This window comes from Rhincodon typus, chromosome 43 (genome assembly GCF_021869965.1).
Source record: "Rhincodon typus isolate 14 chromosome 43, sRhiTyp1.1, whole genome shotgun sequence".
Taxonomy (NCBI): domain Eukaryota; kingdom Metazoa; phylum Chordata; class Chondrichthyes; order Orectolobiformes; family Rhincodontidae; genus Rhincodon; species Rhincodon typus.
The window spans coordinates 10,270,209-10,294,071 of record NC_063374.1 but is presented as its reverse complement, the minus strand read 5'-3'; the positions used below and the strand labels follow the sequence as shown (position 1 = coordinate 10,294,071).

The window sequence follows — 23,863 nt, the reverse complement described above, 5'->3', positions numbered from 1 at the left end:
ATCTGAGTAAAGATGGTGGATCACAAGGAACAGGAATAGGCCATTCAGTCCCTCGAGCCTGTTCCGCCTTCAATGACATTATGCCTGATCTGTGGCCTAACTCCATATGCCTGCATTTGTCCCCTATCCCTTAACAGTTTTGCTTAACAAAAATTTATCTATCTCAGATTTAAAATTAACAATTGATCAGTGTCCACTGCCATTTGTGGCAGACAGTTCCAAACCCCTACCACCCTTTGTGTGTAGAAGTGCTTCCTACCATCTTTCCTGAACCACCTGGCCCTAATCCTCAGACTGTGCCCCTTAGTTCTAGAACAAAAACAGAAACTCAGCAGGGCTGGCAGCATTTGCAGAGAGAAATCAGAGTTAAGGTTTCAGGTCCAGTGACCCTTCTTCATAACTGATGGTAGCTAGGAAAAGGATGCTTTTTAATACAGAAGATAAGGTGGGGGGGAGGGGGAGAATAAATGATAGCTGGAGATAGACCCCCAAAGAAAAACAGTTGGACAGACAAAGGAGTGGGTAAATATCAGTCTGGGGGTAATGCATCGCTGTTAATGGGTTGTGTGTGGTAGCAGCCCATGTGAAGACTTGGCCTGGTGTGTGGGGTTTGGGTAAGGACAGGGGAGAACGTGCACAAGCCCTAAAATTGAACTTGATATTCCATCCAAAAGGCTGCAGAGGTCCCAAGTGGAAAATGAGGTGCTGTTCTTCCAGTTTGCATGGAGTTTCACTGGAGCACTACAGCAAGCCTGAGACAGAGATGTTGGCTAGGGGACAAGATGGTGTGTTGAAGTGGCAGCGACTGGAAGCTCAGGGTCTTTTTTGCAGACAGAACGTAAGTGTTCTGCAAAGCTGTCACCCAGTCCACGCTTCGTTTCCCCAGTGTAGAGGGAACCACATTGTGATCAGCGAATACAGTAGACTAGATCGAGTGGAGTGCAGATAAAGTGCTGTTTCACCTGGAAGGTGTGTTTGGGGCCTTGAATGGTGAAGACCGAGGAAGTAAATGGGCACATCTTACACTTTTTGAATTTGCAAGGGAAGGTGCTGTGGGACATGTTGGGAATGAAGGAGGAGGGGACCAAGGTGCCCTTGGGAAAACAGTCCTTGCAGAATGTTGACAAGTGAAGGGAAGGGAAGGGAGGGAAATGTGTGTCTGGCAGTGGCATCCTGCCGGAGGTGGTGGAAATGGCAACTAATGATCCTGTGGATGTGGATGCCAGTGAGATGATAGGTGAGGACAAGGGGGGAAGCCCATCATTGTTGTGGGAGGGAAGACAGATGGTGAGGGCCGAAGTGAGAGAGATAGGACAGACCTGGCTGAGGGCCCTGTCAACTACTGTGCTGAGGAATCCTCGGTTGAGGGAGAAGGTGAATATTTCAGAGGCCCACTTGTTGAAGTTGGCATCATCAGAATGGATGCAACGAACACAGAGGAACTGGGAGAATGGAATACAATCTTTATAGGAATCAGGATGTGAGGCTGTATAGTCAAGTTGGTGGGCAAGAATGGATATTGATGGCCAGCCTATCCCAAGAAATGGAAACAGATGTCGAGGAAGGGAAAGGAGGAGTCAGAGATGGACCAGGTGAAGATAAGAGTGGTGTGGAAATTGGAAGCATAATGGATAAACTTTTCCAATTCAGGACAAGAGATGAAAGCAGCACTGATTATGTCATGGATATACCGGAGAAAGAGTTGTGGTTGGGGGCTGGAATAGAACTGGAACAAGAAATGTTCTACATACCCCACACAAAGAGACAGGCATAACTGGGGCCACTCCTTTGACCTGAAGAAAGTGAGAGGAGTCAAAAGAGAAGTTGTTCAGTGTGAGGATGAGCTTGACCAGGCAGAGGAGGGTCATGGTATATGGGGACTGTTTGGGCCTTTTTCCAGGAAGAAGTGGACAGCCCAAAGACCATCCAGACGAAGGATGGACATGTACATTGATTGCATGTTCTTAGTAAAAAGGAGGCTGGAGCCTGCAAGCTGGAAATTCTGAAACTGGACATAAAACGACACAGGAATCGTGGATGTAAGTGGAAAGGGATCGGAACAAGGGGAGAAAAAAAATCACATAAGGGTAGGAAGAGATGAGTTCCGTGGAGCAGGAGATAGCAGAAACTATGGGTCTGTCTAGGCAGTCCAGTTTGTGGATTTTGGGAAGGAGGTAGAAGCAGGCTATGTGGGACTGGGAAATCGTCAGATGAAATGAGTTTAGTGACCATTGTGGCAAGGCCAGAGGGAGGTGGGTGATGTTAACTCTGATTTCTCTCCAGATGCTGTCAGACCTGCTGAGTTTTCCAGCAATTTCTGATTTCCAGCATCCATAGTTTTTTTTTGCTTTCGCTGTAGTTCTAGAAACCCCAACCAGTGGAAATAGTTTACCTTTATCTACCCTGTCTTCTCTTGTTCCTATTTTGAAGACTTAGATCAGATCACCCCTTAATCTTCTAAATCCTAGGAAAACAGGCTTAAATTTGTACAATCCCTCCTTACACAAAAGAGGTTTTAAAAATCTTATGGGATCTGGACAGAGTTGATAGAGAGAAACTGTTCCCATTTGTAAACGGTTTGAGGACCAGAGGTCACAGATTTAGATTAATTTGCTAAAGAAGCAAATGCAAGGCGAGGGGGAAAAAAAATCTTTCCACACGTGCAAAAAGTTAGGGTCTGGAATGCACTGCCCGGAGGTGTAGTGAAGGCAGGATCAATTGAGGGATAATTGTTTGCACAGAAGTGATGGGCAAGAAGAAGCAAGAAATTGACAGTAGGCAATGATGCTCATTTCAAGAGCTGGGAGCAGTTACGATGGGCTGAGCAGCCTCATGCATCCCTAACACTTCTTTGATCAGAATGAAGATGAAGGATGTAATCTCTGAGCGCATGGATGTGATGAATATAAAGGATGGGGGCTGACAGCAGGTGCATACAGAGTGAAAGGTTGGAATATGGATAATAATCTTAAAATGCAACTGAGTGACTCTTGCCATGAGATCAGTTTGAGAATAACGTGAACCGAAAATAAAACCGATCAGCTATTGCGCCCGAGCACAGCAGAGTTCTTATACACATATATATAATAAAATATGGCTATGCATGATTGCCTAATAAGGAAGTAACAGGTTCATTTTGGGCTCACGCCATCCCAATTGCGATCTCTTGGCCATATATGGCCAGAAGCTCCTCTCCCAGGACAGCCATTGGCCGCCTTCACTACAGCCCGGTCCCCCAATCCTGAGGTAAATTTAAAGACATCGCTATTCTCCCCCCACCTAATTCGACGTTTCAACCTCCCTCAGACACCGCCCAGTGCAGCCAAGTCCGTTATTTCACATCAGGATAGCAGATTCCGAAAAATAAATCGAACATCACGGGCTGGGGGGGATGGGGAAGGTAGGGGGGAGAAAATGGGCGCCAGCTCCTCCTCTTCGTCCTCTTCCTTGCTTCGGTCTGCCACACCCGCCCTCCAACCAATGCACCCTGGGAGCTGTAGTTCACTCACCCATTCAAACCAACGGCAGCACCCGGAGCAGAGGACTCGCTTTCCCAGCATCCATCACCAGGCGGTGACGCGCCGGAGCAACGACAACTCCCTTTCCCTTCTCCCGCACTCGGCGGTTTAAGGGGTTTCGGCGCCTGCGCATTAGGACGGGAGAAGTGTACGCCCCACCCTCCATTGGGTGAACTGCCGGGTGTTTTCAGCCCATTGCCCCGGTGCCTGCTGGGAGATGTAGTCCTGCGTGAGGCAACACGGGAGTTGTAGGCGGGGAGAGCAAGAGGACGGATCCCACACAAATTGAGAGAAATGGAATCGATCGCCTCCCGCTGCAACGATAATGAGAAAAGCTTCACCTGCACAGTGAAGGAGGGGAGCAATGATTAAAAAAAAGGAGTCGAGGGTGGGTGGGATGCAAAGAAGGTGATAAGTAACGGTTGAAGCCCTAAGTAGGAGGCCACGCCCGCTTACTTGCGCGCGCAACCGGCCCTGGGTATTCTCTGTCCTGTTGTTATAAAGGGGGAGTGGAAGGCGCCCTTTGGTTTCCTTCCCCTTTTATTTCTTCTCGTTCTCAGTCCGTGCGGAGCAGGCTTCCGAAGAGCGAGCGATAGCCGGAGATCCATTGTCTGTGGAGGCGTGCGTTTGTTGCATTTCTTTTTCCTTTCTTTTCCCCACCCCCCTCCCCGCCCCCACCGTTATCCGAGTGGCAAAAGAAGAAGTCGTCGTCGTCGAAAGAAAGCCGCGGTACAAAAATGGTGAGAAAAGGTTTTTTTTTCTCTTAAAATTTTTTTTTCCTCCTCAAATTTTTTGTTTATTTTCCCGGGGAACGCGGCGGACGAAAACTGGAGGCGGTTAAAATATTTTCGTATTATTTTGCCCCCGACGGAGGTTCCGTTGTTTCGAATAGCATTTTGTTCCCCTTCAACATGACATTTTGTTTGTGCGGGTAAGAGAGAAAGAGAGAGAGGGAGGGAGGAAGTAAAGAGGCAGCCCGTCGTTAACGGCGCCGGCCGTTTTGATGGAGTGGCTGGTGCCGAGCCGGGTTTTTATATCCGATTGGACCCCTGCCGCTGATGGTGAGGAAACCCCGGGCTGGGAGAGAGAGACCCTCCGCGAGCCCCCAGACCAATCCGAACGCCGGGTGTTGTTTGGGGTGGGGGGGGGGGGGGAAAAGGAAAGGGGGGGGAAAAGGGAAGGCCCCCGGGGGGGGGGTTCCTGGGCCTGCGTTCGGGGGTCGGGGGGGGGGGGGGGGGCGTTGGCAGCGGGTGTTCAGTGCGGGCGGGCCCTTGCCCCAACGACACCCTCTCCCTTCCCTCTTTGTCTTGCGTGTTAAATCTCTAGGTTGACGTCTTCTTTCCCCCCCAAACTCCCCGGGGTTTTGTACTGTCCTGAATGGGTCGGTCGGGTTTTTTTAAATTTAATAACGTGTATCTTTTTCTCTCTCTCTCTCTCCTGTGTGTCTCCGCCCCACCCTGATGAATGGTCTGATTTGCAGAATCCCGTTAACTCGTGTGGGTTTCGGCCCTCTAGCGATCCTTTCAATGAAGTTAGGGTGGGGTTGAAGAGAGAGGATGGAAAACATTTTTTTTTTTTTTAAAAGAAAGTTCATTTTAACATCTACAGCTTTTATTCTCTTCCCAGTTTTTGCAAGATGTGGGCTCGGCTTGCAGAATTGCATGGCGCCTTCCCGGAGCCTTTACTTGCAATCGCCTTCTATGCATTCATTTTAAAAAGAGAAAAACGCGTTGCTCGACATTTTGTGATTTCTTCGGGGGCTTGGGTTTCAGTTAAGAGGGATTTTCAATCCCATCCATGTCATCTCCGTGAGATTTCAACCATTTTTTCCCTTGTTCATTTTCAGATTCCTGCATTTTGAGCTTAGTCTTCCTGACCTGTTTTAGATGTATCTCTCTGGGAATCTGGCATCACCAATCGATTCTCTATTTCTAAACTCCGTCTGCCAAAAAAAAAATTCTTGTTTCCAGTTAACGGATTGAATCTTGATGTTTGCCGGGTCTGTTTGGATTGTTGGGGATGTTTCTTTGCTGGCCGTGGGGTGGTGGTGGAACACGTCTGTGGTTTTAAAATGGCTTTTTGTTTAAAACGAGATAGCGCTCATTTCTGTGGAGCCTAGCAGATTAGGGTTTATGGGCACAGTGGTAAAGGTGTGGGGTAATTTGCGATTCACGTTTCCTACATGGGGTTTAGCAGGGTCCCCCGATGATGGGCAGTAAGTGCCTTTGATTAAAATGAAGGCTGCTGATCTGTCCTGTTTGTTGTTTTGAGAATCTGCTTGGTTTCCAGCGTAGTGCACTGACTTGAGTGTTCCATGTCATCCCCCTGGATTTGCCGCCCTTATTGTTTATGTAAGGTGTCTTGCGAAGTTGGCGAGGTAGCTATAAATGGGCTCAGTCTCAGACTTGGCTCGTAAAAGCCACGTTTTCAGTGAGAACATCTGGCCTGAGTGCTAGAGAGGGGAGCAGGAGGTGTCTGTCTGGGGGTGGTGAGTAAGCAGGGTATTGGTGGCTGGAGATTTTTTGTCGTTGCAAGCGTTTCCTGTTGTGCGCTGTGCTGGCCTCGCCCTTCCCCATTGTCATTGAGCTGCTCGTTTGACGTGGGGCCAGGTCTGATTAGGAAAGAATCTAACTGTCTTAAAAACCTTCAATGGAAAAGCTCACTTTTGACGAAACCTGGCTCTTGTGAAAGTGCCATTTCCCTTCAGTTCTGCAAAGCTGTTTAGTCACTTGGCTAGTTGCTTTAAAAATAAAATCCAGAAGTTAACTGCTGAATGGTTGCTTTGTGGTGGTTTGACCAGCAGTCGGTCAGGACAACAGCATCGTGTTTTGTTACTGGAATCATCAATAAAATTTGTCTACCAATGGCCAGTTCTGAAATCCAGTGAAATTGAAACTTCAGCTGAAGTGTCAAATATTTTGCCTAATAAGGTCATTCTTAAAGCACTGAGTTGCCAAGTGAGATGTATTCATTGTTGAGTTCGACCTGCTTGAAACCAGTTCATCCACTTGCTGGCCATGTGATTGCTCCCAGTCACAGTGGGGTGGAACAGCTGACACTGCCTAGAAAGGACAGGTTTGATTTATTGATGGCCATGTCTGGGTGAAATTTGTCATCTGCCTTTTGCTCTGTGCACTCTTGGAAGCGATGCAGGAATGTCTTCAATCTGGCAGGGGTGGATGAGAATTTATAAAGCTGTGCTCAGTTTATCCTATGTAGTCAGTGGTCTTCCTCGATGGAGGTCCATGAATGGGTTATCCTGTCCATGCTCATGTCCAAAAGTGCTTTTCTTTAAATCAGTCTTTCAGACAAGAGTGCCAGCCCACAACTGCCCTTTGGATCAGAACATTTTCCCCCTCAATGCTCCCTGGATCCATCCATTGATTGGCCTTTGATCTGATGGAAGTAGTTCTTCCTCCTAATCCTCTTTTGCAGCCCCTCATGGTTTTAGTAAAAGAAACACGATAAACCTGCCGTCTACATCTTGTTCCCAGCTATCCAACATTCCCTCATTGCTGAAGTTGTCTAGTCCTGGTGCTGTCCAGTGTAAATCTTGTCTGCACCATCTCTAGTGTGATCAAATCCTTCCCATAATGAGATGACCAGAGCTGTACAAGTTCCTTTTGCTGTTGTATCAAGTGCTACCATCACTGTTTACCTCCGGCACTCTGGCTACTTTCAGGGTTCTAATGTGCACTTGTTCCTTGGAATCTGATTATTTGTAGTGTTCCTGGCATGCCTTGCCTTGTGCTTTCCTCTTATGTGTGGGTTTGATTCCATTTTCTGCTTTTTGTACAACCTAGCTTCCTTCCTCAATATAACCACGCAAACAGTTCCTGGAAAGGTGATTAGTATGGAATTGTACAGGCAAGCACAATCATAGTCATAGCAGAGTGACCAGAAATAAGGAATGGTCTTGAACAGGCAGGGTTCAGGTAGGGTAGATAGGGAGGATTGTTGACCCCTTGGTCAGTAACTGGGGATGTGGTAAGGAAAGGAGCTGGTGGTTGGTATCTGGAACACTCTGCTTGAAATTAAGGCTGTGAGAGGCATTGTTATCCTGTTAGAAAAGCCTTACCAAAATCTTGCCTCACTGCAGCTGTATGGCGTCGGGCTGTACATGTTCACTGTTTCCAAGTGATAGCAGAACACAGGAATGCAGTGCTCTCCTGGATGCAGTCCAGAGATTTGGAATCTCTGTCAACAAGTGGGAACATGATTTAGGTGAGCACAGCATTAGAAAATTGCTTGATAACCAGTGCTGCCTTGATGGGCCGAAGCTAGGGCCCCAGGTAGCTGGGTGCACAGCCACCATTGGGGACCATTGGTATCTGTTGAGCCTTGTAAGTGTGGCACTTGTCTTTTGCTGAATTCTGAAGTGCTATTTTGACAGTAAATAGAATGAAATTGTCAACTTAATATGCGACTGTACTGGTGAATACAACACACACCACAAATTTCCTTCTGTCTTGTCTTCATGTTTGTATTCTACTGATCCCAGGTGTGAGCAGGGCTGAGTCAATCTGTTCAATCATGTTCCCACTTGTTGACACAGGTTCCAGTTATCTGGATTGTATCCAGGACAGTGTTGCATTCCTGAGTTCTGTTATTGGTTGGGGACATTGAACACATATGGTCTGACTCCATACAGCTGCACAGTGAGGCAAGGTTTTGGTAAGGCTTTTCTAACAGGATAACTGGGCAAACCATTGAGGAAGATGTTTCCTATCCCCTCCAGGGCAGCTGGGAAGGCAATGAATGCTGGCCCAGCACAGTGGCAGTCATATCCCATGAGAGATACTCTTCTTAAGTGAAGGAGAGTAACACTACAACAGGGAGGGGGCAGGTTGCAATCTGCATAAATCCTAGCCAAACCTAATTAATACTATGTCATCAAGCATGTGTACAATAAAATTCTGTTTCAGTCTTTTCAGTAACTGACAAAGCCATGTGAGTGTGAGACTCTGAAACCAGTGTTGGTGAAATTATAGGTTGGGTGTCAGTCAGTCATCATAGAAACAGGCCGTTTTGGTCCACCATGTCTATATGAGCCAACAAATGCCAACTACAGCTTTTTCCCAGAGTGGGGGACTCAATTACTAGGGGTCACAATTTCAAGATGAGAGGGGAAAAGTTTAAGGGAGATATGCGTGGAAAGTTCTTTACACAGAGGGTGGTGGGTGCCTGGAACGCGTTGCCAGTGGAGGTGGTAGAGATGGGCACGATAATGTCACTTAAGATGTATCTAGACAGATACATGAATGGGCAGGGAGCAGAGGGATACAGATCCTTGGCAAATAGGCAACAGGTTTAGATAGAGGATCTGGATCGGCGCAGGCTTGGAGGGCTGAAGGGCCTGTTCCTGTGCTGTAATTTTCTTTGTTCCTGTTCTACACTGATCCTGTTTACCTGCGCTTTGACCATAGCCTAATATCCCCTGCTTTATCTTGTTATACCTTTCCATTTTGGGATACTTGAATTAGATCCCCATTTAGAGTAGCAGGACCTGTCCCATATCAGGGTGGGAATGCTGACATAATGATAGAGGCAATGGTTGACATTAGTCCCTAATTGCCCTTATGGTGGTGATCTGCTGCTGTAGAGACTCTCAGTGCAGTTAGAGAGCAAGTTCCAGGATTTTTGACCAAGTCAACAAATGTGGTTCCAAGACATGGGCAAGATAAAGGAGGTTCTGCGTAGGCAGTATGAGCAGCTTGTTTTGAAACAGAAACTCAAAGGTCATTCTCTGCATTCCCTGAGTCATGTGTAAATTGTAAGTTGGCAAGTCAGATTGGAGGATGTGGCTGAAAGGCGTGGATTCCAATTCCTGGCGGTGCTGGCTCCAATGTTGCGGAAAGTGAGATCTCCACCAGGACTCTGGAGCTGCTGTCAATAGAATTACTAGGGAAGTGGAGGGGGATTTTAAAACAGTGTGGGGGCCTCACAGCGCCAGGGACCTGGGTTCAGTTCCAGTCTCGGGAGACTCTTTGTGGGAGTTTTCACATTCTCCTTGTGTGTGCGTGCGTTTCTTTTGGGTGCTCTGGTTTCCTCCCACAGTCCAAAGATGTGCAGGTTAGGTGGATTGGCCATGGTGGGTGGTGTAGTCTAGGGGTTTTTTTGGGGGTGGAGGGGGAGGGGGAGGGGTAAGGGGAGAATGAGTCTGGGTGAGTTGCTGTTGGTGGTGGTGTTGGTCCTGATGGCCTGTTCCCGTACTGTAGGGATTCTACAGAACGTGACAAATCAGTCTCAAAGAAGTTAACCAACAGATGAAAGTAAAATTTAGAGATGAAGAGGATAAAACAAAGGCTCTAATATAGTTGTGGAAAAGAGCTGTTGGAACTGGGTGAAGACAGAAATAAGTGTGATCTGGTAACCATGACTACGAGCTGGCGTGGGTTGGGATCTGAATCTTGGTGTGCCTGAGACAATAGGGAAGTAGGAAAAGGTGGCGCTGCTGATTGTATCAGCATAATAGAGAAGGCCCAAGTTCAAATAGCAGTTTGGGTTGAGATGAGTTATGAAATGCAAGGAGTTACTTGTGGGAATGCTGGGCGGGCTCCGCACCAGTAATGATGCAGTTGTGTGGGGCATACAGGAATGAATGAGCTTCTCCGAAAGGCTCTGTTAATCCTGGTAGTTTTTGATTGACGTCTCAACTAGAAATTCAGATGGGCAAAGGTGGCCCAGATCAGTGCTGCTCAACCAGTGGGATGCAAAGACCATCTAGCTGGGACCCCAGAGTTGACAGGATTCTTGCTAATGGCTGCATCATTCTCATTGTTTTTTTAAACAGTTTAGCAATGAAGCCCATTCTTCGCAAAATCACTAAACAACATCACAAACTTTCATTAATGGTTAATATAATGCTAATGTTAAAGGGCTGCCTGAAAGTGGAGTTTTGCATTTATGGTGGGAACCAGCGCTCTGTCAAAATAGGTGACAAACAAGATGCAAAAGGTTGAGAGCTTAGCTGAGGAGTTCAAACATTTCAGCTTGTTCTAGGGCTGACAACAACAAGCTATACTAGACCTGGTGGTGTACAATGATTTTCTAGTAGAGGTGTGCTGAATGGTGGCGATCACTGATTAAATTTAACCTTCAGTTTAAGGGACAACAGAGTGGGTCTAAGAATACTTCTAAAAGAACAATTTGTGACATGAAAACAGCTGGCTAAAGTAAATTCACCAATGAATGAGAAATCCTGGGGATGAATCCGCCATCCATGGTTAACTAAAGTGTTAGATGGCTTAAAATGTAATGCATGTGATTGTGGAAGTTCAGGAGATTGGACAGAATATTTAAAAAAAAGCAGCAAAAGTTAGTGAGAAAGCTAACCAGAAATAACAGTAAGAATTTCTATAAATACTTAAGAACTCTGCAATCTGTTCTTTAACAAAACATAAGGTGTGGCAGATGCATTTTGCATAATGTCTTCACTAGGGGATAGAGTAACATCCTGGAAGCAGTGCTGAATCAGGAAATAGAAGGGAGAGAAGATGCTTTTTGTATACATATGGCCTTGTACTTGTCTCGCACGGCTGTGATGATGATACTGGGAAGATAGCGGAGAGAGTCAGCATGGATTTTGAAAGGCAAAGATGTGTATAAACCTTCATCTACCCATCTAAACGAATCCACAAAATGGGACCCAGGAAATATTGGGTATTTGAATTTTCAAAGTGTTTGATAAGGTCTCAAGACTTTGATAAATAAAATCAGTTCATGTGAGAGTTGGGGGAATATACTGACTAGAATTGAAAGCTGATTAACTATGAAAGCAGTGGGGATAACAAAATCATTTAGGTTAGAAGCTGCGGTTCAATGCTTAGCTCCTGGCTACACAATTTATCAATGATTTGGGTGTCTGGATTAGGAAAGAGGGGTGCTGAATTTTCCAGGATAGTGAGTGTCTAAAGGGAGTGTCCTGTCTGATTAATTGGTCTACATGGATTATGCAATGGCTGTTTTAGAAAGTAAGAGCCCATGGGATCCAGAGGAACGTAACAAGTCTGATAGGAAACTGCTCCCCAGGGATACTGGTTGGTGTTTGTCACTGTGAGGCTGTTTCCATTGGCATTCTGCAGGGCTCAGTAGCTCCTCTGCTTTTTGTGATGTTAATTAATGTGTAAATGTTGAGGGTATGAATCAAGGTTTGCAAAAAGCAAAACCGTGCGTTATAGTGAGGAAGGAAGCAGCTGGGCAGAAAAATGACTAATATAATTCAACTTGAAGTGAGGTGTTACATTTTGGGAGGTCAACAAAACACAGAAATCCAGCCTGTTAATGTGCTGTAACTTGGAAGGCTCCAGACAAAATCCTGGAAAGTGAGACTAGACTGGCTGGTGGCTCAGTTTTCAGCCACAGCAGATCCTCTGGCCCCTCACAGTTACTGTCTCCAGTGGCAGAGTTCCTGTTGGGCTTTATGGGTAAGTACAGTAAGTAATCAGTAAGACAAATGGAATGTCTGCTTTTATTGCAAGGACATGTAGTGAGGTGTGCAGGGCAGTATGGGACTGCACTTTTGGTCTTAGAACTGCAAGGACATAGCCTCCTTAAATTAGAAGAGAGCCTTGTTAGGCTGATTGCTAGGATGAGGGGCTGTGTGAAACGGTTGGGCTGATGCTTATGGGTGTTTAGTAGAATACAATGTTATCTTGCTGAGGGTCCTTCACAGGATAAATGTGGAGAGGATGTTGCCTTTGAGGGGTTGTTCCATTCCCTTTGTCAGTGAGCCTTCTATCAGTTTTGGTACTTGCATCACCATTTCCTGTAGCAGATAGCCAGCTCAATGTTAATCATTCTGGTTTGTCTGTTAGCTATCGACATCCTGCTCAGGCACTGTTAGTGAAGTTTTCTACCTCTGTTAACACAAGGTAGTAAAGTTGTTGGATCAGTAAAATCAGAGCAGCATTCCATTCAAGGCTGGTCCCTGAAGATAACCCATCTGGTTAACTAATGTCCTTTCTTAGGGAAGCAGATCTGCCATCGTTGCCTGGTCTGGCCTACACGTGACTCCAGACCCACAGCATTGTGTCTTCTCAAATGGCTGAGTGAGACAGTGGGTTCAAAGGTAATTGGGGGGGTAGACAGCCAGTGACTTGTGATCAGAAAACCAAGAAAATGCATGCGCTTGTCTTCCCAGGCATCCGGTGTTGCAGTCTCTGATGAAGTGATCAACTGTTTCAATGACATGAAAGTGCGCAAATCATGCAGCCAAGCAGATTTGAAGAAGAGGAAGAAGGCAGTGCTCTTTAAATTGGATGATAGTAAAGAGAAAATAATTTTGGACCAGGAGAAGCAGATTACAGTTGGAGATGTTTTGGAGGGAAGAATTTGTGACCCACTCAACAGCTTTATTAAAATGCTTCCATTGAACGATTGCCGCTATGCCCTTTATGATGCATCCTTCGAGACCAAGGAAACAAAGAAGGAAGAGTTGATTTTCATGCACTGGTAAGTGAACAATTACAATTCATTGTCTTGCTGCAATTATAAAGGAAAGCTGGGACTTTTCTCACTGGAGCGTAGGAGGTTGAGAGGTGACCATAGAGAAGTTTGTAAAATAATGAGGGGTGCAAGAGTTAATGGTGGTTGAATTTCCCCCTGGGGGGGTTTCAAGACAAGGGGGTACATTTTTGAGGAGAGATTTTAAAGGTGTGAGACAATTTTTTTTTTTACACGGGGTGGTTAGTGTGTGGAATGAACTTCCTGAGGAAGTGGTGGATGTCGGCACAATGATAGCGTTTAAAATAGGAAGCTTTGGAGGGATATGGGCCAGGAGCAGGCGGATGGGACTAGTTTGATTTGGGATTATGGTTGGTATGGACTGGTTGGACTGAAGGGTCTGTTTCTGTGCTGTATCGCTGTGACACGTTGGCACACCGTAGGCTCATGGGCTCCTCTTGAGACTATTCAGCCCATCTACAAACTTAACCTAGATTCAGAAGCCAATCAGACACTATATCTTGGCTACACGTCTGTGCTGTTCCTGATTGAACAGTGGTAGTGGATACTAAAGCGGTTTTCTGTTTGGCTTCAAGTGGAGTATGAATTATTGGGAAAGCTGGGGAGTTTGTGTGTGTGTGTGAACTTTAGAAGAGAAAACCTGGTGGGGTTGGGCTTCAGAAGGAACAGCTCCCAGGGAGTGGAGACAATGTGGAGCTTGGTTGTTTACCCACAGTGGGTTGAGGTGAATAATGTGGCTAGATTTGAGGAAATTTGGATCTCAAGGGAGGATGGAATGTGTATTAGAAGCTGCTGTTCAGTCTGGTGCACTCTGTAGCACAATAGCATTAGCAATGACTGATTTTTAGTGGTAACTGCACAGGAGTTTGTACTGCTATAAAGTGGGGTGGGGAGGTGCAGGCTCCTTAATGAAAGATGCTCATAGCTATTGTCTTGATTTCCAACAGGGTTCCTGAGGATGCATCTGTTGAATGGAAAATGATCTATGCTAGCTCCAAGGATGCCTTGAAAAAAAAGCTTACCGGTATGACTTTCTGCCTTGCAGAATTTTTTTCACTTGCTCTTTAATTCTGAAGTCTTGAGGCCTGAGGTCTGAGGTCTTTAACACTTAATCCTTCATTCTCACTGTCTACAAAGGCCAAGAGGGAATGCTAGCCCTGTGCAGGGAGAGTGTGGTGGAGGTTCACTTGAGGTATTCAAAAGAATGTAGGTGATTGATTGTATAGAAAGCATGTGCAGATATATGGAGTGGAAAGGCAGGCAATTGGCATCTTGTCATGCTCCTCATTTGGAGGAGCAGTGCAGAGACAATGGAACAAATAGCCCCCTGCACTGAATGTGATTTCATCATCTATAGGCCACTGCACACTTCCAGTATCCACTGAGGGGTGTGGGTGCTGACTAATTGATTGCAGTGTTATTGTTAAGCTTTGAGTGGAATCTCTCACCCATGTAGCCGCAAGATAGTAAATGGAGGCTTCTGCTGGACACTGGTGACATGGCACCTCCCATCCTGCTGTGACCTGAACCAGGAGCAGCAGTTTCTAGGCTGTGGTGCTTTGAATCATGGAGTTTTTAATGACATGGAAACAGGCCCTTTGGACTTCTCTCCATGTTGGTCATCAAACATGTAGGCATTCATGGATGGCATGGCAACAATGAATGACAGTCTGTGATTTCTTCCCTTGCCTTGGTGGCCTGTGATACAGCTCACCTGGGCCTATGGACTTAGCTACTTAAGCCTGCTAAAAGCTACTGAGCATTATTATTTTAGTGTTGTGCAGCACTGAGTGCCTAAACAAACATTTGTTTTTATCAAATTGATCTGTTTCATTGCAGGAGTGAAGCATGAGTGGCAGGTGACTTCCATTGATGAATTAATGGACCGCTGTGAGCTGGCAGCAAAGCTGGGGTCAGGCGTTGTTGCATTTGAATCGCAGAAAATCTAGTGCCAGTGCATTGAGCTTCCATGTTTGTCATGTGCTGTGGGTTTTATTGCTTGCGGAGTACCTTCCAATTTATGTATCTTTGACTTCCCATCTGACTCTTGCTTTTAACCTGTTTGTAATCGGGACCTAACTAGAAAGTTGTGGGACAAAAAAAATAAAATCAAAGTACTGTTCATCAGGCTACAAGGGGCTGTAGAGAGACTTGCTGCCAAAATTGTTTTCTCAAGGCCAAGCCTGCAGTTACAGTGGAACAGGTCAGGCAGGGTAGAAAACCCACCACAATGCCTGAATATTAACTTGTCGCAATCATTCCATGCAATGTGATCTTAATTCTGGTAGTTGGGAGATTTTTGACTTGACAAGTTGTGTAGGCATACCTCTCAGCTTCAGGAGTGGACACTTTTTTTTAGACCATTAATCATGCAAGCTTGATTTGATTACCCTTTTGGTGTCTCTGAATTTTTGGAAGTCTGCACCCCCTCACCCCACCCCCCAAAATCCAGATGCCTTTACACCTCTGAAATCAGCCTGTTTCTGGTTTGATTATCCTTTGACATTCATTCCATGCATCATTCCCCCACTTTTTTTTTTTCTAAGCATTCCTGGAGTTCTAACAAGACTCCTTCTCTGGTAAGGGCTGACCCCACAATCTCAGCATTACATTATAACATGACCAACTTTTTGTTTTTGGGGTGGGGTGGCAGTGACTACCAATTCTGAGGACTGAATCATGTAGTGTGTTTTGCAGGTGGTTAATTGTTGGGTGGGATTTTGGGGCCTGACTAATGTGGAAGCAACATTATTAATCCTTGAAATAAACTTAGTATGAAAATCCTGTCTACTGTTGAATCTTGTGCTTGCAGGACTCTGACTCAGCTAAAGAGTGTTCCCCTTAAAAGGATTTTTAAGGACAGAAGGTTGATTGCATTCACTGGAAGGACTTTTCCAGAGGGCAGTGGATATGCCTGAAAAGGGTGGGAGATAGGATCCTCAACATCTGTTTCTATGGCCACTTGAAGGGCCATAGTGTACAAGGCTTGTGAGCCAAGTCCTGGAAAGTAGGACCAGAACAAGGGCTGAAGGATCTTTCTGTAAAACTGGCCTGCCTTCTGTCTTCAGCATCTCAATCCCTTTAGCTAGAATGTACTGCTGTCTTTTCAGCATTGGTCTCCTTTTGTCAACAGGGGAAATTTTGCTGGATAGCCACCACGTTGTCTCTGTCCCTGTTCAAAATAGCTCTTGTGTCTCACATGTTAATTACTTAAAGCTTCCCACACTTGTATTTAACAGAAGTAGCAGCTCAGCTTCTAAACATCCCCCTTCTGCTATGGAAGAGCACAATGTGCAGAAACCCTGCTGGAATGAAGTTACAAAGTTTGCAAATGAAGTTCTCTTGAACCACAAGGTTTAGACAATACAAGTCAAAGAACCTGTTGGGATACTTAAATGCAGAAATCAGTAAATGCAAGTGCCTTTGCTCTCCAGTAGATAACTCTGCAGGAGAACATTTCATTACTGGACTACATCTACACTTAACATTACACTTACATCCATCCTTGAAGTCAAAACCCTATTGTTCTCTAGAGGTAGTCTCCCCACCTCCATGTACAACTTAAACATAAACTCCCTACTTTTGAATTCTCCTGATTGGTTATACCAGTTTGAAGTTTTGTACTTTGAGGACACCCAGATTCCCCCATCTCCAAGTTCACCATTTGTTTTTAATTCTTATTTGGCTTTGGTGAAATTCTTACACAACTTCCCCCACAATTTTTGTCAGACTTTTGCACACCATGCTCTGAAACCCTTTGAGGTCATCTTTATAAATTTACTTTTCCACTTGCATCATCAGCACATTTAGCAACCCTAGCTTCCATCTCACTCCAAATCACTTATTATAAAGTTGAGAGCCTGACCCATGACTTGTGTTGCAAACCGGGGGGAAAGAGTCCATTCATGTCTAATTTTTGAAAACTAAATGAACTGGATGCTGGAAATCAAAAAAAGTTGCTGGAAAAGTTCATCAGGTCTGGCAGCATCTAGGGAGAGAAATCAGTTAATGTTTTGGATCCCTTGACCCAGAGTTCTGAGGAAAGGTCACTACTGGACTAGAAATGTTAACTCAGGTCTCAATGGATGCTGCCAGACCTGATGAGCTTTTCCAGCAAATTTTGGTTTTTGTTTTTAATTTTTGAATCTTGATAGCTATCTGATCCCCTGCTGATTGACATTTCCTGGAGTTCTACCTTGCATTCCATTTCCTTACTTGCATCTGTCTAGAATGTTCCTTATAGTCATTACAGCAAAAGAGATGTGAAAAAAAAACCTGATTAGATCATTTTCTAACATTTTCCATGATTCAAAACTTCCTGTAAGACCAAGTCTGGCTCTCATTGCTAACTTGCCCATACTTGAATTTTTTTTCCTTGTCATTTTGATTTTATGCTGTCCAGTCCTCTGGCTTGCTATTCATCTCTAGTTAGATTGAAGGTTGACAGAATTTTTGTTTTAGAAAGGGAGGGTAGGTCCTTTAATTTCTCATTAGGTAGTGTCTGCCACTGCATCTGTTGCCCCAACCTTGAACCTAGTTAGCTGTGTTTCAAGACTGACAACATGAGATGCTGCAGACCATCAGCAGAAATTTCACAACACCATCTACAAGCCCATGGCCTGGCATATCCCACACACTACCATAGAACATTACAGCGCAGTACAGGCCCTTCGGCCCTCGATGTTGCGCTGACCTGTGAAACCAATCTGAAGCCCATCTAACCTAAACTATTCCATTATCATCCATATGTTTATTCAATGACCATTTAAATGCCCTTAAAGTGGGCGAGTCTACTATTTTTGCAGGCAGGGCATTCCACGCCCTTACTACTGAGTAAAGAACCTACCTCTGACATCTGTCCTATATCTATCACCCCTCAATTTAAAGCTATGTCCCCTCGTGCTAGCCATCACCATCCAAGGAAAAAGGCTCCCACTGTCCGCCCTATCTAATCCTCTGATCATCTTGTATGTCTCTATCAAGTCACCTCTCAACCTTCTCTCTAACGAAAACAGCCTCAAAACCCTCAGCCTTTCCTCATAAGACCTTCCCTCCATACCAGGCAACATCCTGGTAAATCTCCTCTGCACCCTTTCCAATGCTTCCACATCCTTCCTATAATGCAGTGACCAGAACTGTACGCAATACTCCAAGTGTGGCTGCACCAGAGTTTTGTACAGCTGCAACATGACCTCATGGCTCTGAAACTCAATCCCTCTACCAATAAAACCTAGCATACTGTACACCTTAACAATGCTATCAACCTGGGTGGCAACTTTGTGATCTATGCACATGGACACCGAGATCTTTCTGCTCATCCACACTACCAAGAATCTTACCATTTGCCCAGTACTCTGTATTCCTGTTACTCCTTCCAAAGTGAATCACCTCACACTTTTCCGCATTAAACTCCATTTGCCACCTCAGCCCAGCTCTGCAGCTTATCTATGTCCCTCTAACCTACAACATCCTTCCGCACTATCCACAACTCCACCGACTTTGGTGACATCCGCAAATTTACTAACCCATCCTTCTACGCCCTCATCCAGGTCATTTATAAAAATGACAAACAGCAGTGGCCCCAAAACATATCCTTGAGGTACACCACTAGTAACCATTGCTATCAAACCCTGGCTTGATGAGTACAGAAATAGCACTGGTTGCACCTAGAAATGTGATGTGAGGCTGCAACTACCTACTGCTTACCAAACAGCAAATGGTAGAGCTGTTGTTTCACAAGCAACAGAGCAGATCCAAACTCCGCGATCCTGCTGCATCTGGTCAAGCACAGTAGTGGACAATTAACTCCACAGCACCATCTGTACAAAAGGTAAGGATGTATTCGCCAGTCTTTGGCCAGAAGTGCCAAGTGGCTTATGCAGAGAGGTGGGGAAGAGAAAGAAAAGTGTCTCCAGCATTACAATATTCCAATTATAGGATGGAAGACATGCTTCAAAATGTGCTGCACTCCAATCCCAGCTTTACTTGTACAGCAACACCACCACTATCTGCCTGGAAAATTACCCAGCTAAATATAGAATGCTCTGTGCAGGGTACTGAGCCCAACTTATAGCTTGGGCTGCTTCAATGACCTTCCCTGCATTACAATATTCAGCACCATGCAAGACTCCTTAGAGACTGAAGTAGTTCATGTCAAAGTATGAAGGCTTGGGAACAGAAGTAGCTAGTAATATCCACATCCTGCACTGTAGGAGACAATGCCTGTCTCCAATCAATGGAGTGTAGTTTCATTCCTTGGCAATGAACAGCATCACCATTGCTGAATCCACAACTTCCTAGAGGTTCCCATTGAACTAGACCAGCCATACAGACATGTGATGTAACATCCCCACACACCTGGATGAGCACATCAGCATCCAGGACAAAGCAGAATGACCGAGAGCTAGATAGATAGTACAGCCAATGCTGGAGTTGGAGGAGTACAGGCCGGGCAGCCTCAGAAGAGTTCCTCTGATAGTGCCTGTCCTGCTGTATTCCTCCAGCTCCACAGTGTGTTTAGAACTACCCACTCCCTTTTGATTTCTTGCCCGTATTAATTAGCTTGAAACCCTGTCTGGTTATGTGGCTCACGAGGACACAGGTCTACATAATCACCTCGTAGAAATAGCAACTGGAACACTGGCAACATCACTGCTGTTCAAACAAACCCCAATGACAGATTGACATGGTCCCACTAGGCCTTTAGATCAAAGCCTCCCTCTAGCTCACAACCACCGGACAACAGAGGATATGGAATCTTGCTACACAAAGTAGTATGCACTAGGTCCTTGCAGGGGCTCAACCTCATCACTTGTAGTGATGTGTCGGCACCACTGAGTAACGTTGGAGCTTCAGTGAAGGTGGTGAGGCTGCAGTGATAATTTTCCCCCAGATCCTTTTGTTAAGCAGTATATCACAGAGCAGCTGACACAAATCAGATTTTCTGCTCAAAATTTTATTTACAAAGATTGAAGTCTGGAACTTTAAAAAGGGAAGCTGCTGAAAGATTTGCTTAAATTAGGACTTCAAACAATGACATTTTCCACCCCCCGAAGAGGGAAAAAAAAAAAGTACAAACAGCATCTTAGGGGCTTGTGTCACAACATGACTGTACCCCAACTTGAGCTGGACATTGCTCACTCCCTATAGAGGCCACAAGACACTCACAGACATTCTGAATAATTCATGTTTGACATTTAACACAAGTAAATTTGATGCTTTCATACTTTGGTGCACTTATTTATACATCCAACTCAATTCAGTAATTTTATTGAGCATGACTAGACATGAACCAAAGGCTGGTTACTCAAAACTGAACAAGCAATTGAGGAAAATGGAGAGAAGCCACTCAGGACTCCTATTTGTACAGCTGAACACAAAAACAAGGAGTATTGAGAATTCAGAATACTTTTTGTAATATCTGTGTGTCCAGCTGGTAGACAATATTAGCTCAGTGCCCGCTGAGCTCTCCCCTCAGCTCCACAGTGGTTTCACAGTGAGTGGATATCAATGTCACAAAATGGAACACGTTCCACCAAACACTCCCTAGACAGGGGCAGCACCAGGGTTAGATACAGAACGAGGCACTCTCTACACTGTTTCCCCAAACACTCGCAGGACGGAAGTTCAATATAAAGCTCCCTTTACACTGTCCCAGTCTACAAGTGCCCTCTCCAGTGATTTAGTAACATTAAAAAGGGAGTTGATGGTTACGATGTCAAAATTGGTTAGCGCAGTCTACTCACATTACCATCAGACTACATCAGTCCGTAAGGGCAGGCCAGGTGCTGGGAAGGGTCACGATTATTAGCCTGGATGGATGTGCGCACATCTGTATGTAGGAGTGCTGACTTATTAGCTATCCAGATCCTCAAGACACACTCTAGTGGTCCCTGGCATCAGGTATACCAGCGCCAATCAGGTGGCTAGGGCTTGGCAAGTCAGAGGGGGCCTCAGGGACAGGAAAACATTGACCTAGCCATTTCTATTCAGGCAGGTCTTTCACTAGCCAGCCTGCAAATCAACCCATTGGCCAAAAAAAAAACGTAAGTGGTGGCAGGCAGAGGGGGACACTGCAGGGACTTTCAAACACCAACCCTTACCCACCCAAGGTGCCAGGTTCACATGGAGGGAGACTGACCCCCCCCCACCCACCTGGGGCAGAAACCCACAGCTAGCCCCACCCTGATTCATGTTCTCAGTGGTCAACAATGATAAAAACATGATGAACAAAAATAAAAACAAAAACAGAAAAAAGGTATGTTTGTGCATTGGCCCAAACAGATGGTCGTCTCCAGATGCTGTGTAGTGAAGCAGAGAATAATCCTACTGTTCCCCTCGCAGGGAACTCAAGCAGTTCCTTAGTAGTAATAGGTTGGCCTGGAAACAAAAAGATAAAGATTACTTCCACCAAAAAAAAAAGTTTCAACAAATAACTTCTCCCAGCAACTTGCATTTATCCAGTGTTTGCATGGTTAAGCATAAAGACGCTCCATAAAGGGCTGCAGGCAGAATGAGGGCGAGAGCATGTGCATTGGGTGGGGGTGGGGGTGGGCAGTGATCAGAGGGTCATTGGAGGTTCTACAGACCCTGTGCTTGCAGGGGGTGGTGGGGGGAGCAAATGCAGGAGGCGCAGGAGGCAAAGGAAATACACATCCAGAACATTCCATTTTAAAAACCATGAGGCCATTTAGCCTGGTAAATGTGCACTCACTCTCCAAACAAGCAGATTAACTTTGTTCCATGTTTGCAGCATTCCACAAATTACTCATGTTGTGGCAAGTTTATTTATTTCTGGAATGTTCTGGAGTCAGATTCCAGCCCTTTAGGGAAAGATGTTGCAATTCATTGCCTTGTGCATAGTGAGACAAACATCACCTTGCAATTGCGAACAGAGATTGCAAGGGAGGTCCAGTCATTTGCAAGTCAGCTCAATGTGTGCCAACACCCAGTTCCTACCTTTGCATGTTTCAGCTCCAGCTCCGTCATCTCAATCATGTTCTTCCGAAAGGCAGACACTCTTCGAATTTTAAAGTCTGAGAGTTCTACGGGGCAGGAGGTGGAGAGAGAGAAAGAGAAACAGAATTTTTTTTAAAAAAAAAATCAGAGTCACCCAGGACATGCACATTCTTGTAAATGTCACTTGCCTATCCCACTGCAAACACACACTAAATCTCATTCAGCCCTTCTCACTACTGCTTCAGGAGGGGAGAGAATAGGGCACAGGGTGAGGAAGGAGAAGGAGCCTTTTTCCCAGCTGCAGACATTCCACAGCCCATGAAGGACTTTTTTTTTTTGACATGTAAAAGTAGGGAACACAGCAGCCAATTTGCAAACAGCAAGCTGCCACACAGCAGCGAGGGACTGACTCATCATCATCTATTTGTAAGAGACATGGGGGGAAAAAAATCCCCCCCCCACCCCCACCAACTCCAAGACAGACAGCATCTCTGACAGGCTGGCTATCCCTCTAATTTTTGCCTCGGACATCTCTCACACCCACTCTGCAACCCCAAGGACTGGTGGGTCCATATCTTCAGTCAGCCTGGCAAGCAGTGTGACCGTGTAGCATGGCCCTAGTTCCTGAAATCGCTTGCTCACCGTGGAAGTGGTGAAATCAACAGCTTGAAAAAAAAGGAAATGCTGCAGATGCAGCATGGATGGACAGAATTAAATACAGACTGAGAGGAGGCAATGGTCTAGTGGTATTCATCTTCATAGAATCCCTACAGTTTGGAATTAGGCCATTTGGCCCAAGAATTCCACACCGCCCCTCCGAAGAGCATCCCACCTCGACCTATTCCCCTACCCCTATATTTCCCATGTCTAACCCACCTAACCCAAACATCCCTGGGCACTATGGGCAATTCTCTGGGTTGTTAATCCAGAGAATGTCCTGGGAGCAGGTTCAAATCCTGCCACAGTGGATGGTGGCATTTAAATTCAATAAAAGTCTGCTATTTAAAAAAAAAGTTAGGGTTAGGCCATCCTTACCTGGTCTGGCCTACATGCAACTCTAGACCCACAGCAACGTAGTGCCTCTTAACTGCCCTCTAGGATGGGCAATAAATGCTGGCCTGGCCAATAATACCCTCCTACTATGAATGAATTTAAAACAAACCAAGGTCATACAGAAATCAGTTTCTCTCCACAGACACTGCCAGAACCAAGTTTATCCAGCATTTTCAGTTTTTGGTTTCACATTTCCAGTGTCTGCAGTATTTTGCCTTTGAGAGTTGATGTGTTTCCCCATTTTAAGAGGATAGCCTAGACCTTAGAAAATGAGCAACTGGGGAATGGCCAAAAGGAGCCTGTTACCTTGCTTGGCTGATTCAGAAAGTTTTTCAAATTTCTGGCAGCAGCGTTGCTGATTCGCCTCAGCGTGTTTCACATCCCTGTTCTTCATGCGGGCTCGGTCCAGGGCTTTGTTGGCATTTTCATAATCAGACAAGGAGCGAGCTCTCCGGTACAGCAGATCCTGAGCAACAAATTCACAAGCTTATAACTTCAGGTCATCCCCAAACAAAAAAAAAAAAACGATTCGGAGTGTAAACTGCACTCAAATGGAATAAGTCCCCAAAATGTTTGAGGGACAGGAGAAGTTGTTTGTAGAAGTTCCAGGGAACAAAGTGAGGTTTAAAAAGTGAGGGGACCACCCTACCCCCGCCCCCGCCAAAAGCAGCTGAAGGCACAGCCAGCAATGAGGGAGTGATGGGAACCCGAGGACGCTTGGGTGACCTGGACTGGAGGACAGCAGAGATCAGGCTGGGTTATTAGGACTCAAAAAAAGGTGACAGGTGCAGGGGCCTGCAGGAGGTGACAGAGATAGGGAAGGGTGTTCCCATGTATCTGCTGCCCTTGTCCTTCTGGATGGAAGTGGT

General features: G+C 45.5%; 2 protein-coding genes across 2 annotated transcripts in view; one reads left to right on the top strand and one right to left on the bottom strand.

Annotated features, from left to right (window-relative positions):
• Positions 1–3,751: 3,751 nt before the first annotated feature.
• LOC109924513 (cofilin-2-like) lies at positions 3,752–15,764 on the top strand. The gene is made up of 4 exons (XM_048619654.1): positions 3,752–4,258; positions 12,661–12,971; positions 13,931–14,007; positions 14,823–15,764. The coding sequence occupies exons 1-4, from the start codon at positions 4,256–4,258 to the stop codon at positions 14,930–14,932; spliced, it is 501 nt and encodes a 166-aa protein (XP_048475611.1). The 5' UTR covers positions 3,752–4,255; the 3' UTR covers positions 14,933–15,764.
• A 4,153-nt stretch (positions 15,765–19,917) lies between these two features.
• Positions 19,918–23,863, bottom strand: part of LOC125487664 (sorting nexin-6-like) — a 21,173-nt gene continuing 17,227 nt past the window's right edge. Inside the window, exons 2-4 of the mRNA XM_048619645.1 lie at positions 23,301–23,460; positions 21,942–22,027; positions 19,918–21,362 (exon numbers count right to left, since the gene is read on the bottom strand). Coding sequence (XP_048475602.1) covers positions 21,309–21,362; positions 21,942–22,027; positions 23,301–23,460 — 300 coding nt within the window. The 3' untranslated portion in view covers positions 19,918–21,308. The remainder of the gene's footprint in view (positions 21,363–21,941; positions 22,028–23,300; positions 23,461–23,863) is intronic.

Bases quoted from the DNA above. Each gene is read 5' to 3' on its own strand.
- LOC109924513 (XM_048619654.1), top strand. The intron at 12,972-13,930 runs GTAAGTGAACAA...GATTTCCAACAG, and splicing joins GAGTTGATTTTCATGCACTG to GGTTCCTGAGGATGCATCTG. The intron at 14,008-14,822 runs GTATGACTTTCT...GTTTCATTGCAG, and splicing joins CTTGAAAAAAAAGCTTACCG to GAGTGAAGCATGAGTGGCAG.